Source organism: Thamnophis elegans, chromosome 3 (assembly GCF_009769535.1).
Source record: "Thamnophis elegans isolate rThaEle1 chromosome 3, rThaEle1.pri, whole genome shotgun sequence".
NCBI classification, from domain to species: Eukaryota; Metazoa; Chordata; class Lepidosauria; order Squamata; family Colubridae; genus Thamnophis; species Thamnophis elegans.
In genome coordinates, this window is record NC_045543.1 from 44159729 (window position 1) to 44178541 (window position 18813).

The 18813-nt window shown below is 35.6% G+C and overlaps 1 protein-coding gene across 1 annotated transcript in view; it reads right to left on the bottom strand.

The window, feature by feature from the left end:
* The window catches only part of TNKS (tankyrase), a 95427-nt gene that overhangs the window by 46639 nt on the left and 29975 nt on the right, over positions 1 to 18813 (bottom strand). Inside the window, exons 4-5 of the mRNA XM_032213078.1 lie at positions 6852 to 6888; positions 6170 to 6245 (exon numbers count right to left, since the gene is read on the bottom strand). Of these exons, the coding sequence (XP_032068969.1) occupies positions 6170 to 6245; positions 6852 to 6888 (113 nt within the window). The remainder of the gene's footprint in view (positions 1 to 6169; positions 6246 to 6851; positions 6889 to 18813) is intronic.

An 18813-nucleotide genomic window follows, 5' to 3' on the forward strand; every position in this document is an offset into this window, starting at 1 on the left:
CAACTCAGTCGTATTTTGGAACATCATGTCTGGCTTGCTGAAGGGGTGTAAAGCTACTTAATATCCCTATCTCAGCAATAGTTTGGCAGGATTTTTATACTAAGTTATTTGCCAATCCAAACAAGGATCATCCAGAAAATATGATTACCGTATTTTCACGACTATAAGCCGCACTGAAAATCCTAAAATTTGATCCAAAACCAGCAGTGCGGCTTATAACCCGGTGCGCTTTATATGTGGAAAAAGATCTCCCAGCTGCTTTCGCGGCCCCCTGGAGCGCCAAGAACCTTCGCGCTGTTCTCCGCTCCTCGCGAGTGCAATAGATGTCCAGAAGCGGCTTTTGGGGCTAATGGGGATTGGATTTCCAGCTCGATAGCCCCTGCCGCTTCTGGACGTCTATTGCAGTTGTGAGGAGCCGAGGAGAGTGCGGAGAACAGCGCGAAGGTTCTTGGCGCTCCAGGAAGCCGCGAAAGAGGCTGGGGGAGGCGCACGGCTTGGTTTCTCCTCCCTGGACGTCGCAGCAGCAGCCCCAAACTCACCGATCTCAGTGTTTTTCGCATCGGGATATGCTGCAAGAGCATGCCCCGATGCGAAAAACACAGAGTTCGGTGTGCTTGGGGCTGCTGCTGCGACGTCCAGGGAGGAGAAACCAAGCCGTGCGCCTCCCCCAGCCTCTTTCGCGGCTTCCTGGAGCGCCAAGAACCTTCGCGCTGTTCTCCGCTTCTCCTCGCGACTGCAACAGATGTCCAGAAGCGTCGGGAAACGTGCGGCTTATAACCCGGTGCGCTTTATATGTGGAAAAAGTTTGAAAAATTAACGTTAATTGATACTGCGGCTTATAATCCGGTGCGGCTTTTGGTCGTGAAAATACGGTACTAAGTTTTTGATCTCTTATAATCTTCCTCCTTAGCCACCAGTGTGAATGACAGAAATTACATTTATTACTGAAGCCCAATAAGACACCTGGTAAAGATTTGCTATCCCCACAACTCTTTCAGACTCATATTGACTGGCGAACTCCCCTGCTGGCAGGTTGTTTACATATATGGACAACACTAGTCTTATTTTCCAGGAGGCTGGATACTATCCACCATATTTCCTTCCATATTGTACACAAAAAAGGAGACAAGGAAGACTCCCAAAATTACACATCCATAAGCCTTATAGATTATAACAGTTAAGATGTATGCAAGGTATCTCTTGAAGAAAATAGAGAATTGGGCAAAGAATATATTAGTGGACGAACAGGCTACATTCAGATCTGGGTATTCCACAATAGAGAACTGATTTGTTCTGCATCATCAGATTTGCTTAATGGCCATTACAAAAAACGTTGACAATTGGGCATGGTTGTAACAACTTGCTTAACAACCACATGTCATACGACTGTAATCCCAGGGTCAATTACAGTTGTAAATCAAAGATTACCTGCATTCTTCTATCTTTATCCTATTTTATCTACCATATATTAGTCTATTTTACTTCATCCTAGGCTATATTATCACATTTCAGTATATCATACCTTATCTCATTTATTGTATATTAATGTGGCTGATGCTCTTGCTTTGATATAGTAAACTAATCAGTAAAGTGTATTAATACTAGTTTGTCTGAAATGATATACTATAGGGTCTCCTGCTTGATTAGGGGGTTGCACCAGAAGACCTCCAAGGTCCATTCCAACTGTGTTACTCTGTTACTCTTCCAGTCCTGAAATTCACTGAGTCATCACAGACTGAAAGACTAAAACTAAAAACCTCAGCCCTGAGCTGGGACTTGGGGGGGGGGGGGTGTTATTTGCATGGCAGAAGAATCAGGTCTGTTGCCTTACATTTTTTCAAAATACCGGTATGTATATTTTGCACATACAGTATGTCCTTATGCCCATGTGTAATTTTATTCTAGTTTTCCAAGTGCATATGTTTATGCAACACAAATAATAATGGTATATCTTCACTGAAGGAGATAGGGAACTTATGAAGTTCAATATATTGTATATTTTCCACCATGTTTCATAAGCATCCTTATGGTATGCAGAAAATAAAATTAAAATAAATTGTATTTATATAACATGGGGAAGGCCATTCAAATAAAATCACAATAGTTAGTACTTCACATGATAGTGATATTTTGAAATTAAATTAATTATTATCTGGTAATGGAGGAAAGATGAAATAGTTTCCCCTTCCCAAATAATAGTTAAAGAAAAACAATGAGGAATTTTTGAACTGAGATCCACTGCTCATCTGCAGAAAGTAAGGAGAGGTTTGGGTGCTAAATTGGAGGGGGGTGGCTCTAGTCCAGGGGTGGGTTTCTCGCCCCGTTCCAACCGGATCGGTTGGAACGAGGCCGGCGGCGTCCTCGCGCACGCACGCACGCGGCGCGCACATGCGTACTAGCATCTGCGCGATGCTCCAGCTGCTCCTGGAGGATCGCGCAGGCGTTCTGCGCATGCGTGGAAAGCGCAAAATTCAAAAAAACCGGGTAAGGAGCAGGCGCGGGTGTGCGGGTGTGCGGGCGCGCGCGGGCGCGGGGGGGGCTTCACCGTTCCCGGAAGTTACCTACTTCCGGGTTCGGCGACCAACCGGATCGCAGGGACCGGTGCGAACCGGTCGAAACCCACCCCTGCTCTAGTCCTCTATGGCTATATGAATGGGCTTACATTATTATTAAGTATATACAGCATGAAAAGAACATTCATTTGTGCTTCAAGCTGCTTTTATTTTCTAATTTCTAGCACTGTGCAGTAATATGAGAAAAATACTTTTCAGAAAGGTAAAGCAAGTAGACAAAATAATCAGATTTGCAGGTTTACTGTCTGTAGTAGTGTGTGGGGTAGAATCTAGTTTAGTGGCTAAAAAGCTTTAAATAATAAACCCATGTTTAATCATATCACTTGAGACTACATATAAGACTATGCATAATTTAACACACCAATATAACTCATAGAATCAATGCTTCTGGCACAGAATTCTAGGTATCAAGAAGAAGGCCTCAAGTCTTGTTGCCATCTGATAGACAAGGCTTCTTCTATACATACAGATTTACTCTGTAGGGGAGAGGGAGAGAAAACATTTATATATGATTGTCATTTAAGTGATAAGGTGTGAAAATCAAGCCAGAAGTCTAAGAAAAATCTCTCATATGTGTAACAAATGTGCAAGCAAGCCAGCCAGCCAGCCAGCCAGCCAGCCAGCCAGCCAGCCAGCCAGCCAGCCAGCCAGCCAGCCAGCCACCCTTCCTTTCTTTACTGGGTGGGACATTTATTTCAATGCAGCATTTTAATTTATTTAGTTTAGTAACAATTTGAACGTTTATTTTATTTTTTCTTTATTGTGGTACCCAAAAGTCAACACCTTGTGTATCACATGTTTCATTGAACTGAATCATTTTCTACATTTATTATTTTATTATTAGCAGCCACATTTCCACTATGGACTTTTAAAAGGTACTCTATCTTTAATCTGAAAGTAAAAATAACTTTGCTTTTCGCATGTTCTATTATAAGATCTGAGAGATATTTGATGTTGGACCCCAATGATTACAGGTAGTCCTCAAGTTAAGAAAGGCCAACTTATGGAACGTAGACAATCCACACTTACAAATAGGCAGTCTTTTACTAAAAATGGTGGATTGCATTCTCTTGCCTTCAACCAACAAACTACCGTGTTTTCCCAAAAATAAGACAGGATCTTATTTTCTTTTGACCCCCGAAATATGCGCTTGGCCTTATTTTTGGGGAGATCTTATTATTTTTGAGGTGCAGAAGGTGGCAAGCGTGGTCACCTCATGGCTGCTGCTGTGTTGCAATATTTTCAGGAAGGGCTTATTTTGGGGGGACTGTTTATTTTGGCACATGCGCTCAAAGGCCTGATTGGGCTTATTATCCGGGGAAGTCTTATTTTCAGGGAACCAGGGTAAAAAGCCACACAACTTTTTCATATACTACAGACATCACTGCACCAACTGTGTTTAGACCAATTCCCTTAAATGTATATTTCTTCAATATATGCAACATCACTCTTATAATAAAATGAATAGACTATGCATGAGCGTCCATTACAAATGGACATTCATGTATATAGCAAAAGAGTTCTCCTTGACAAAACATAGGTCAAACATTATGCAGATGTAATCAAATGAGCAAATCCAAAATCTGCATGGACAATATGGTTTTAAGCAATAGAAAGAGCCGATTCAGCTTTAATGTTAGTAATCGAAGAAATAAAATGCAATTGTTGCTCTCATAATGATAATTTAAAAAGTCAAATTAATAATCATTAGCTAACATATCAGATCATTAGAACTGCCATCATGGGATATGGCAACTCACCTTACTGGTCCAGTGACGTACTTATACATTGTTAAAAGTTCTTAACAATAACTGTTTAACCCATTAGTTGAATCTTTTAATTAATCTATTAAATCCATTAATTAATTTTTAAGCTATTTCTGTTCTCTGGCAGAAATTTTAGATCTATTTATATTCTGCTACAACTTCACTTTTTAAACAGTCTAACACCTAAACACTTTCCTCATTTAAATATTGTGCATTTCAGAACATTCAACTGTGCTAGTTATTGATTACTGAACAACTAATACTGTCCTTGATTAAGTGCTGCTCTAGATCTCATTTAGCAATTATTAATATAAGCAAAATCCCAGGAACTTCAGATATCAGCAATCTACAATAGCAACTGGTCTTGTAAGCAATTGACACTGCATAATCAAGTATGAAAAAGCTGAACTCTTGCTCACCTCCTTTCTATTTCTGCTGCTTTGACTGCTGTCAAAACTCTGGGCCCTTAGCTGCTACTCTGCTGGAGGAAGAATAAAAGACGGTGGTGGTAGACAGAGTAGGTGAGCAAAATGGGCAGTGACAGGCTTGAGAGACTAAGAAGTGTAGGGACCACCTTTTACAGGGGCAATCACTGTGACAACAACAAAAAAAATGACCGGCCAGATAACAAAATGGACAATTGGTTTGTCAAGCCAGAGCAAAAATATGATGTAACAGAGCCCAGCTTTGCCTAGTGGCAAAACTGAAATACCCAGGAGTTGAACCACACAGTTTAAAAACTCATGATTTTGGCATCAATCAACTGATGGTTATTTTAATCTATGCAAAAATAAAACTAAGACAACCAGTCAATTATTTTAAAGGAAGAAGAAATACGAAGTTTAAAATTGGCTAAGTGTCAATTACTTAATTCTGCTTCATTTAATAGGAGATATATACCGGCATGTACATATATATCCATAATTAAACCAATCATACTTAACATATATGAGAATAAGAGCTATTGAATTATGGAAAAATGTGTTTAGGATGTGAATTGCATCCAAAATGTTATTTTAAATCTTCACTGCACTGAATTACTAATCAAATTCTTTGAACAATTTAAACCCCAAAGAATCTGCTGGCAGCATACAAACCACAACCTGTCCCAAATTATATCTCTCATGTCCTCCTCCCAAATTACCTGGGGAGATTTCAGTCACAGAGGCTGAAGTACCTGATTACCCATTTCAGACAGTTATTAAGAATTGATGAATCCTAAGAAGCGCTAACAGACAAAATAACCATGCTGTGTGAACTCAGGTAAACTATGAGACTACAATCTATTACCTCAGATTATAATAATACATAAATTAATGAAACATCTAATTACAATTCTGAATGTATAACTTCTTCCTTTTCTTACTTCATACTGATTTAATATATTTTAATACCCCATTATGTAAAGCTGCAGTTAGACAATTAAGTGAGACTATAAAAATTTGGAATGAATATCCAACAAGATTAATGAAATTGATCTGAAATTGGCTATAACAAGCTAGAGTACTGAAACCCTATTTTTCACAGCCAGAACATTCACACAGAGAAAACTGTTCATTTACAGTTATTAACAAACCCAAACTCACAATTTATATTTATTAACAAACATTCTAAAGCACAATGCCAGGCTGTCATTTAAAATGCAGTCAGTCAACTGTATGTTCCACTATCTCTGTGAAGCTGTCCATATTGTACACATCATTCAATCTTATGCGATGAGACCCAAATTACAATCCACAAAACTGGTTAGTTATCGGATTTTTAAATTGCTAAGAAATGCTGACCAGCAGCCAAAAAAATTACAACAAATTTATATTTACAGAGACTTACTTTCCGCCCATCACTTGCATGACAATTCACATTTAAAGGTGTCAACAAAGCCATTAGTTTTTCTTCATTGCCACTCCTGCAAAGAAGAAATGGAAGGGAGAGGAAGACCCTTATAGAATATATGAAATGGAGTTTCACATTAACATCATGTTCACAATCCACCTTGTGTGCATTTTGACTTAGAAATTTTTTGCTTGAATTAGTGCCTTTAAAATATGACTATATAAACATATATAATAGAATAATTTATCGTATTTTAAATGTAATAAATATACATTTCCCAAATTGTTGCAATATTCCTCAAGCCACTATAAATAGCCTCCAGCCTCTCGCTCGAGCTTTTCTATAACATATATGTAAATGAAGGATGTGCCTTTAATTCATAAGGTAGAGAATAAAAAAAAATCCCTACATAATTTCTCATTCAAAATTGCTTTTTAAACGTAACAGAATTTGAAATACATCCTGTCTAAATTCAACTGTAACTATATCGTAGAATTACAAGCAACTATTTAGCTTTTTGCAAGTAGTTAAATCCAAAAGTCTCATGGTAAGGACTGCTTATCTGCCCAATTTTATAAAAAGATAATGACAACATGACAGATCATAAAAAACCATTTTCACCCTGATTTCTACCATCTCTCTTCAAAAACAATACATTTGTATTCTGAACAGCACTTACCTAGCAGCTTCCAAGAGTTCGTCCTTCTTGTATTCACCTAAATGATTGCAAAATATCATGCTGTTAGCATTTGGCAGAAGACAGATGAAGAAATGCAGCAGGAAGCAAATACAGAATTAAACAGAGAACAGGAGGGGGGGCGACAAGCAAGCCCACACCCCGCTGGGTGATGGAGCTGTGACGTTAGTCAGCTTGTGAAGGCAGCATCACCAGTGCCTTGGAGACGGGCAGCAAATTGACGCAGCTTCTTATCCAATCCTCAGATGAAATGGCTTTCTTCAGACAACCAATGAATGCTGAACCTCTGTCCAGAAACAATCCCTCTGATAACAGCATGGCAGCTGAGTACAGTGTCTCCTCCCCCATTTTTCCTATTCAGTCTCTTAGCACACTAGTATAGCATAAAGGCACTGACACACCCCAAGACTATTTTTTTAAAGGTACACATAATAAGGTCTGGAGTATATGTAGCCACACAATTACATTGCAATAGATTTATTTCAGAGATGATTAAAATTGTGTCCAAAGTATATGTTTATAACCTTAAGAAAACCAGTACACCATAATAAAACATGTGGGAAAGACAAAAGTATTCTGACAATAGCATTTTAAAATCGGCCATTAAAATGGTAGTCTGTTTTTGTATCTTTTGGAATGAAAAATTTATACCCTGAAATTTAACTCTATCTCACTACCACGTCCTCCACTAAATATCTGAAGAATACTGCCATTGAAAGTTTTAATGTTTTAGTCTTTGAAATCTTTATAATTGTAGTAGATAATTTTGCATTCTATTCTATTTGGAATGGTGAGACATTTCAGAGTAAAAGTTATGAATTCAATGAAATAGAACAGTCTTTATAATGGCAACCTGTCTCCAAGAAAGAAATATTAAATGCAGGTTGATTACTCCATTTCATTTGTGGGTCTTTATGAATGGCAAAGCTTTTATACTCTCCACAGAAGAAGCTAAGAAAATGCTTCAGTCATGAATTACAAGAAAATAAGAAAAAAATGGAAACAGACAGAAATTAGATCACACATTTTTCTATCCTTGACTGAATTTGAAATGTTTATAACACAATCACTGACTTCATGGATTAAATTTTAAAAAAATAAACAAAGATTAAGAGGCTGAATAGCACATTCAAAAGAGGAAAAGAAAAGAAAAAATGAGAATGCAGATTGTAGGTATTAATAAAATATAATTTTTAAAAGTTTGTATTAATGTGTTAGAATGTAAACATTAGGTCAAAATCATGTTTTGGGAACAACAGAGTTGTTATATTATATATATTCCTATATATTAGGAACTTATCACAAAGCGCAAAATTCCAGATGAAACAGAAATATTTTTATTACTAAGGTTTCAAACTGAACAATGGAAAATTACAATTGCTTCAATGTATGCTTTAAAAGATAACTAGAGAATAACTTGTGATTTTTTTCAATTTCTTCTTGAAATTGCAAGATATTTTTTGATTCCTGGCAATATTGACAGGATTCTTTACATAAATGTCAATAAATTTGGTTCAAATCAAAGAGTTCTTCAAATTGCCAAAAATATCATAGATTATATGTTGTTACTTAATTCCTTAGATGTTTAAAGACATAGATACTCTTTAGAGAAAAAAAATACATATTGTTCCCCTTTTCTTAACATTAATTTGAGAATAGATATGCACTTGATGTTTAATTCGCTATTACTTAAATGTAAAGAAGTTGCCAATGCTTACGGTAATTCAAAAAGTAATATTGCACCAAAGAATCACTAGCTTGAAAAAGTAGAATTGAATGGCCTTTTATTATTACAAGAAGCTATCAAATTGAAGTGTAAACCTGAATTATAAGCATCTTCCAAATAAACTCAGCTGTTGATGCTTCTTTATTCACAGTATGGAAATCCAGGAAAGCATTTCTGAGAGGATTATTTATTTCTTTGGCATTAAACAAAAAGGAAAACTTAAGAGAGCATTCTAGTCAGTTAAAGAATGTCACCATCTTTTTTATTTTTATTTTACTGGGCTCTTTTATTGTGGGGTTCACTTTTTTTTTGCTTTATGATATACTTCTCTTATATTTGTTTTATGGAAATGGATGGATAGACAGATAAATGATTCAAAACTATCAAAATCAATGCAGAACAGAAACCAATGATTGATATTATACAAACAATTAAAATGATTTATACACTGCTAGAAGCAAATAAGTTATAAAAAAATGAATTTCAAGAAAGATATCAGAGAAACTGTTGTTTTACTCAGTGAGAAGCATATATCACTTCACTATGGAACTACTGATGAGATGATAAAGAATTTTATTACATTTAATTCTCAAATATATGAAAAACCAACATAAAATTTTGAAGAGATTGCAGAGTACTCAGATGCTTATTATGAAATGTACACATCAGCAAAAGGAATCATTTAACAAGGCTACAGTATTACACAAAATGAACAAAGGAAGCAATGCTTTAGTTAAAAATTGAATAAATCTCCAAGACCAGATACATTTCTACTGCATTTTTGTGCAGTGAATTTTTTAAAAAATTAAGTTTGATGAAACCATTAACTAGGGTTCTTTTTTTACCATGTCTAGATCAAACTTTAAACTGCCTGAATGAAGGTACATGCATGGCTTTGTCGTTGTCCAAAAATAAGTTATTATCGGTACGTTTCTGGTAGTACATGACATACCAGCATATGAACCAGGCTCGGTGTCTCTCCACATTCTCATAGTGTTTTGCTATCCAGCAAGAGCTTCCGCTTGAGAATATTGGTTTGACATTTAGGCACTCCAACTCTCAACCTATTTAGGGTCTCCAAATGGTGTAAGGGAGGTCCTTCAGCCATATTTTCCTTTAATATTATTCCTTGCTCTCTAGTCTCCTCCGTCCATCTTTTAATTCGATTTTGTTCTTGCGTACCCTCAAGAATGTTTCTTCTTTCTATAAAGCTCTTCCTAGATCTGAGTCGGTGGGCTTGGGGCATATATCCGTTCAGAGGATGTTGAGGATCATTCTCTTGCTTAGTTCTCTTGGCATCTGCTGCTACTTCTCTCCTGATCTGGATCAATGCCAGTGAGAGGATATATTTTCTCCACTGGAGTAGGTTTGAGATATGTCATTAAGCGTACTGCTTCACTAAGGATGATATCAACTTATTTCACATGTGCAGGTGCGCCACAGACTGGAGCAGCATACACTGCTGCAGAGATGCTCAACACCAAAGCTAATTTGTGCAACATATATGGTTGAACTTCACCCAAGTGTAGTTTATCAATTGCCTGATGATATTGTTCCTCAAGCTGATTTTAGCTTTAGTGCTACTTAGAGATACTTCAGTGTTGGATAGTCTTGTAGTCGGCTCTCCTTGCAACATAACATCAAACTCCTCCCTTGTATCTCAATTTCAGAGGTGAAAAGCACACATTTGGGTCTGGTATGAGTTGGGCTTTAAATGATTGATGGTATAATAATGTTCTAATTCTTCAAGTGTTACCATAAGTCTCCTAGCTACTGCATCAAAAGTTGATTCTTGTGTAGCCCCTGCTCTATCATCTGCATAGATTAGTGGTATTGAAGTCTAGTTGAACATTTGTACATAAGTTATACAATGTTGGAGATAATACACTTCCTTGTGGCATCCTGTTCTTCTGCATCATCGATCTCCTGGGGTTGGACTAGGTGTCCTCCAAAGTCCCTTCAAACTCTGTTATGGTTACTGTTCTTATCATTCAGAGACACATAAAATTTCTGTTCTGGAGGAAGCTGCCAATGACCCTGGTAAGCTTAACATCTCTGGTGATATTATTTAACTTGTGTAGCAATAGTCCATGGTTAACAGTGTCATATGCTGCAGGTAGGTCAATGAAAACCACTTCAGGCTTTCATCAACTAGGGCAATGAACAAGGTAAGACAACATCAAGTACTCTTTCCTTCACTGCAGGAGCCCACAAATGTGGACAAAACCATTGGTACCCGCTTTCATAAGAATCCAAATTTTCTATGAAATAACTTGAAATTAATAAAAATAAATGACACCTACCATTATTTATTCCATAGTCCAAAGAGCAGTGCCTTGCTCATAATGTATGACTTAACATATTCTTCTTCTAAATAATAAATTAAAATGACATGGAAACATCCCTTTGAGCAATAACTGCAGACAAGCACTTCCTATAACTCTGAATAAGACAACCCTTCTCAATTAGCAATTTGTCTAATTCTTCTTGAGCAAACTGCTCCAGTGGTGTTAGGTTGGATAGGTTTCTTCTAGGTTGAGGTACAGGTAGTCCTCAACTTACAACCACAATTGGAAACAGAATTTCTATTGCCAAGGAAGGTAGGTATTAAATGAGTGATGCCCAATTTTATGACCTTTTTGCCATGGTTGTTAAGCGAATCACTGCAATTAAATCAACCACAGAGTTATTAAGCAAATCTGGCTTCCTCCACTGACTTTGCCTGTTGGAAGCTGGCTGGGAAGGACTGTGGCTTGTCAACATTCAATGGGGTTTTCTTAGGACTTTCACCTAGAAATCTATCAACAATGATAGGTAGTGAAATTTGATGTTGTTATACCTTGTTTAGTTAGTTCTTCCTAGTTTTTTTTCTATTACTTCAACTAACCTTTTATTTGTTCTGGGGATATCTCCCCCCTTGCAGCTATGTTGAAAAAGATTGGCTACAGTCCCCTGGATCTTAAATTTCTTCATAATATTAATAATCGTAGTCACATAATGTAAATCTCTTTGGAGATGGTTTTGAAGCTTTTACTGTGTTTGGTTATTACTTTCTTCATTTCCTCCCCAGAAAACTGCTTTTCTTTCTCTTATCCATGATCATTGACCTGCACACAATGATACAAAATGCCTCAGTACTCCTCTCCATTCACATTGGCTGAGTGACTGATTATGAGACTGAAGGCATTTGTGATACCAATTAAAATAGTCTGGTTGAGAGATCACTAAAATCCAATGTCTTTCAACGTTTAAGGTACCAATTCTTATATTGATACAATTTCCATTTGTTTTATTATTTACAATAATATGTTAAGTTATACATCAAAGAATGGTGATGACATAAATTTCAACTTATTCCATTGCAAATTGGGATTTTGTAGGAAAAAGTGGAGGGGTACTTTTGATTTCAAATGTGTTTCTAATTTACAAGGAGTGGACAATCCAACCCATTAGAGCCATGTGATTTACTTCCTTACTGAAGATAGATTAAACTTTTCATGACGATTCTCGCAGAAAAATTGTGTCTTTTAATAGAAATGTAATTTATCCTGCTCAGAATGAATTTATCACAAAGATATTTGAAAGAATTGTAGACATATTTTGACCACTGATAAATTCAACCAGAAAAGTAGTAAGTAAAGTATTCACAAATATTCATGATATGAAGAAAGCTTCTGATAAACTGAAATGACCTTTCATATTTATGACTTTGAGGAATATGAATTGCAGTTAGAATTTACTCTCACGGCTATAGATTATTTATCATTATCAAGAAGCCAAAATAATGATAAATAGATTTCTGTCACAAAAGAACAATATATTAAAATAAGCAAACTTTTCAAAAACAACTATAAAACCAATGTTACATATTTAGAGACTTGACTGAATTTGAAATGTTTATAACACAAAATTCAGGCCACTTACTAGAACTTATGCATTCTTCTTGATTCAGAAATTGAAATCTGAGATTCATGATTAAGTAACACTGAATTCAAACAGAACAAAAACCTGTTAGAATCTTCATAGATTTTATCATTCTTCCATATCTGATGGTTGTATCACAAAGCTCACCAATTTTTAAACATAGTTTTTCATAAGATGAATTCTAAATAATGATTTACTTTTCTGGTCAGCTGTTTTTCTATTACCGAGCCTTATATTTCTATAAAGCATACTTACAGCTTTACATATATTACAAATAACCACTATCAGGATTTCCTATGCTTGTCACTGAAAGTTACAATAAATTCTTTCAGGAGAGGCCTGACAAAGTAAGCTTTGGGAGTATATATCAATGCCAAAAATAACTTCATATCTAAAAATAAGCCTGATGCTGACTTTAATTTAATTTAGAAACATTTTATGGACAATACATTTACAGATAGTCTTCTACCATATACAGAGTTAGGATTTCTTTCAATTTAAGATTTTAAAAGATGAAACTTTACCTGATTGGCTATAAAGTTAAGGATAGACTGCTTCAGACTCTTAATTGCTAGAGATTTATGTTAGTTGTTATTCATTTGTCAATTGATTAGTTCTTAAAGTCCTAAACATATCATTATCATTATATCTGTTCAAATCTAATGCGACCAGTTAAAAATAAGGGCAGATTGTTTTTATTTTTCCTGTGAATATTTTGTAAATTCTTTTTGCAATTTTTATATTTTATTTATAAAATTACTTTGGTCATCACAACATTAAAAAAAAGTTGAGACCCTGGAAAGTGTTAAATCATATGATGAATGATTTGAGAGACCTAGGTTTAACTAGCCTGTCATAAAGAAGGATTGAAGGGACATGATAACTATCTTCCACTACTTGAGGGGCTGTCCACAAAGAAAAAGGGATTAACATTCTCTAGGATACCACAGAAGAATAGACTGGACAACATTTGAATGGGGTAATATAAGACTCCTGTCTTGAGCAGGAGATAGGACTTGAAGACCTCCAAGTTCCATCCCAGCCATATGATTCTATGATTCTAAAGTTACCAAAAAGTGGTCTATACCAGCTTTATGGTATCTATTATATATTCAAGATTTGTGCACAAATACTTCCTTTTTTTTCTCTCTTTCATACAAAGAAGAGTTCATTGGCAAGTATGATAGTTATAGGTATCCAAGGACCTAATAGTTTAATCAGGCACTGTCACACTGAGCTTCTTCACTTTTATAAACATCACAATGCATGCACAAAAGGGACAAAGTTTACACTGTGTCAACACAATGCTGTTCTTGTTATGTCTCTCCTCCACCATCAGATGCCAATGATGTTAACTGATTCAGATGCTTTATTAGGAGAAAACAATAACCACATCTCCTTTAAAAAACCATTTACCTTAATTTAAACATCTAGGACAACTGCTATTCTGTGTCTCATCTTCCTTTCTCAGATTTGAGTAGTTTTGCAGAAAAATTAATCACTTGGATACACACACACACACACACACAGTGGGGCAAAAAAGTATTTAGTCAGCCACCAATTGTGCAAGTTCTCCCACGTAAAAAGATGAGAGAGGCATGTATTTGACATCATAGGTAGGCCTCAACTATGAGAGACAAAATGAGAAAACAAATCCAGACAATCACATTGTCTGATTTGGAAAGAATTTATTTGCAAATTATGGTGGAAAATAAGTATTTGATCACCTACAAACAAGCAAAATTTCTGGCTCTCACAGACCTGTAACTTCTTCTTTAAGAGGCTCCTCTGTCCTCCACTCATTACCTGTATTAATGGCACCTGTTTGAACTTGTTAGCAGTATAAAAGATGAAGATTGCCTCTCTCATAAACTATATAGTGAGGGGTAATTTACAGAAACACATATCAGATTGCTCGTTGTTCAGGTCAACAAGGATATATCCAGACTTAGGTCAACAAGGACTACACTGGACCTCTGGTGAAAAATGGGTTACAAGACTCAGGACTATTGGCTGAGCAATCAGGAGCTGCAGTTGACAAACTACTGGAAAAATAATGAAGACAGCTTTACTTAGAATAGTTTATATCCTGCAATGATACCTTTATATATATATATATATATATATATATATATATATATATATATATATATATATATATATATATATATATATATATATATATATATATATATATAGTGGCCATGTAACATTATGGTTGGTAACAGCCAGATTTTTATTTATTTATATATATATAAATAATATATTTATATATATATATAAATATATATATATATAAAGGAGGAGCCACGTCACAATGTTACAACATGCAGTCTCGATATTCCGAGACCGCCGTTGACACTTTTGCCGCTGGAGGGTCGATTGAGACCTAAACCGTCCCGTAGAGATGGTGATCAGGAAGACAAAGCCTTGCTGGTCTCAGGGATATCGCAAAATCCCTGATAGACCCAAGGGAAGTGCTTCAAGTCGGTGGTAAACAGGCAGCCCCATGGCTGATGAAATCGGGACGCTCCGGAAGGAAGGAAGTGAAAAGAGAAAGTAAGACCATCTGGTGAGGTATTTTTTCTATTTTGCTAAAGACTGCCCAAAGAAATGTTTCTTTAAAGCCAAATTAGATCCTTAAACAAAAGAAATGAGCGGCGAAAATAATCCTAATGGGATCGCTGTAGAAAGTTTTTTTTCTTTGTAACTATTTTTTGTGGATTGAAATGCTTGTAACATTCTTCATCTCTCCTCTTAAAGTGAACGGATTGGTTTTTTTTCCTTCTGCTTCTTGTTGCTTTATTTTTTGACTTGATTAAAACCTTTTTTTATTTTAACAATTCTTCCTACTACTTGTTATTAAACCACACTAAAAGAAATCTAAATAACTTTGTTCCCTATAAGAAGGTGAAAATTAACTGCCACTCGAAGGTCAGAAGCTGGGATTTTTGAAACAACATCTCTCTTCTTTTCTTATTTGACTTCACTAACTTTGCAGCTGAAAGGTTTGCAACCTGTTTAAAGAAACTGATAAAGAACCAAGGGCACGAACTGTTTTCATAGGTGCGTCTGATAACTATTTTGGCAGGGAAAGAAAGAAAGAAAGAAAGAAAGAAAGAAAGAAAGAAAGAAAGAAAGAAAGAAAGAAAGAAAGAGGGGGGAAATAGAAACCTTCCCCTTTGAAAGAACTTGTGTTCAAGTTAATTTAAAATAAAAAATAAAATAAAATAAGAGAGGCCTAGAAAGCTAGAATGGCAGTCGCTATTAGTTTTTTTTCTTTTTCTTTCTCTCTTCTGTTTTGGAAACATGGATCAATACTTAGATGAGGAAACCTTAAAATTCCAAAATATCTTGGCTGGAATTCAAAATCTATTGGAAGGATATGGGAGAATTGAGAAGAAGTTGGAAAGACTAGTCTTCCTCACAGCAAAAGATGATGGGGTTGGAGCTCCAAAAATTAAAGGGGAGAATGAAGTTATAGAAGATAAAGATAAGACAATAGATGAATTTATTAATGGAGCAAATGTGGGTGAAAGTGGAAAGAAAGGAACATAGAAAAGGGAATTTGGCAAATTGGAGCTCTACCCCAGATTCCAAGACACAGAAGAAAAAAAAATACTAATGATGATAGACATAAGAGAATTTTTTTCAGAAGCAAGATTGACAACCAAAGACAAGTTAATTTTAGTAGCAACTGGTGGGCAATGAGATTATCTGAGAGACCCTTCAAGCAACAAAGTGCGGAGAGAAGCCTATAAAAACCTTATAAAGGAAATAAAAAGAAGACTGACTCCACAATTGGCAAGAGAGATAAGACTGTTTTGTTATTGGAAAGATACAGGTTGACAATGAAAGTTGATAATAAAAAAATAGTTGATTTTGGTGATTAATAAGTAGGAATTTTGTAACTCTTAGATTGTTTTAGATTGTTAATGTTTACTCACTAACAATTAATTAACCATAAATAATAATAACAAAATGATAATGGATACAGTGTAATGATATATACACGTATTGGCAATTTAGTAAAAGAAATATAGGATATAAATTGTAAATTGTGACTTGGGAAAAAGACCTATAAATTTTATTAACAAATTTTCATTTAGATCTTGTTATAAACGTGTAAGGTTTTTTGGGGGGAGGGGCTCTGATGAGAGGAGATGGGGCATAAATAGTAAATGATTTTTAGCCAATTATAATAACAACAAGGAAATGTTAATGGACATTGTTTAACAATATATACATGCTATGGTATTGGCAAAAGTAACTTGGATACAAATCCTAAACAGTGAGTTCCAAGTGCGGAGAGAAGTCTATAAAAACCTTATAAAAGAGATAAAAAGAAGACTTACATCACAATTGGCAAGAGAGATAAGATTTTTTGTTACTGGAAAGATATAGGTTGATAATGAAAGTTGATAATAAAAAATCAGTTAATTTCGGTGATTAATAAGTAGGAATTCTGTAACTCTTTGATTGTTTTAGATTGTTATCAAATATGTTTATTTGCTAACAATTAATTAACTATAATAACAATAAGAAAACAATAATGGATATAGTCTAATGATATATACATGTATGGTAATGTAGCAAAAGAAATTTGGATATAAATTGCAAATTGTGACTTGGGAAAAAAACCTATAAAATTTTATTAACAAATTTTTATTTAGATATTGTTATAAAGGCATAAGGTTTTTTCTTTTTGGGGGAGTCTGACGAGAGGAGATAGGACATAAATAGTAAATGATTTTTAGCCAATTATAATAACAAGGAAATGTTAATGGTCATTGTTTAACAATATATACATGCTATGGTATTGGCAAAAGTAACTTGGATATAAATTTTAATCAGCGAGTTGGAAAAAAAGGGGGGGGGGAAAGGCTTAGAAACTTTATCAATTGACTTTTACTTAAAAGATGCTATAAAGGTGTATTGTTATTGGAGGATTTTTTGAAATAGCTAATGAATGCCATTATGTGGTTGTGTCTTTAAGTATGAATGATTTGAGGTAAAAGCATGTTCAAATAATTGTAGTCAAATGAGAATTGTGGTACATTGATAGTAAGATATACAAAGATTTTTGACTTAAAGTGTATAATCTAATATGAACTATAAGTAATGACTGTGGAAGAAATGCATGAAAGTTATCTGTAGCCAATCAACACGCTTTCTACAAGATGTAATGAAGGATGATTCTTTTTTGTGTTTTTGTTCAATTAAAAAAAATTTCAAAGGAAAAAAAAAGAACAAATGCATATAAATCCAGAATTAAGAAGACAGTCATAGATAGCATATGTTATCTCTGCAAAAAAGCTGAAGAATAGTGGACCATCTAGTTAGCTGCTGCAAAGCAGGTCACACAGACTGATTTTTAAAAATCGCATTAAAAAGTAGCAACGGCAAATTGGAATGCAAGCAGGAACTGGTCAAATGACAAAATAGAGTAAAGTAATAGAAAATGAAGAAGTTAAAGTGCTATGGGACTTTAAAATTCAAATAGACATATCACCCCAGGCTGAACAACTATTGATAAGAAAGATCAAAAAGTCTGGATATAAACATTGTTCAGGTAGTCCTCAAGTTACGAATATAATGGAGCCTGCCTATTATATTTGTAACCCTAGGATTCATAGGAGTGAATTGCATAACTTGACCGTGGTCACTTTCACCTTTCGCCCACACATTCGCTAATTGAGTGCGCGGGTTGTTAAGTGCACATGAGGTATCTCAGGGTGGGGAAGGTCATGTGGGGCTTAGTGATGGAATAGGCCACCTGCTTCAGACCACCGAAGGCCTCCACTGACCCACAAATAACTCATGCAATTGCTTCCCTCCCCCTGCTTCCTGCCATATCTTTCGAAGATCTAGCGAGCTGTCTCCCCTCCAATCTCTTTGCTTCTTTGCCTGCTCCAGGCATAGAGCAGAGGAAGACCAGGATGAGCATGCCTGCTCAACTTCTTTGACTAACCGAGGCTGCCTGCCACTTCTGCCAAAGGCTTTCAGGATTGGCGCAGAAAAGTATTTTCATGCTAAAGTGAGGACTTGGGGCAGCAAACTTGTTTGATTTCAAGTCTCTCATTGGTATGCAAATACTTTTCTCCCTGGAAACTTGGAAGCTTCTGGGTGCCCTGATCTTATGTGACTTCAGGCACCTATTCTCTGAAAAAGCAGATTGAAATTGCACAACACTATGACCCCTAGAAGCTTCCAGTGTCTGTCCAGGTGAAACATGTTAGAGCTCAGATGGGGACTTCAGGCACCCATTTCCACACCAAGCCTGGAAGCCTTTGG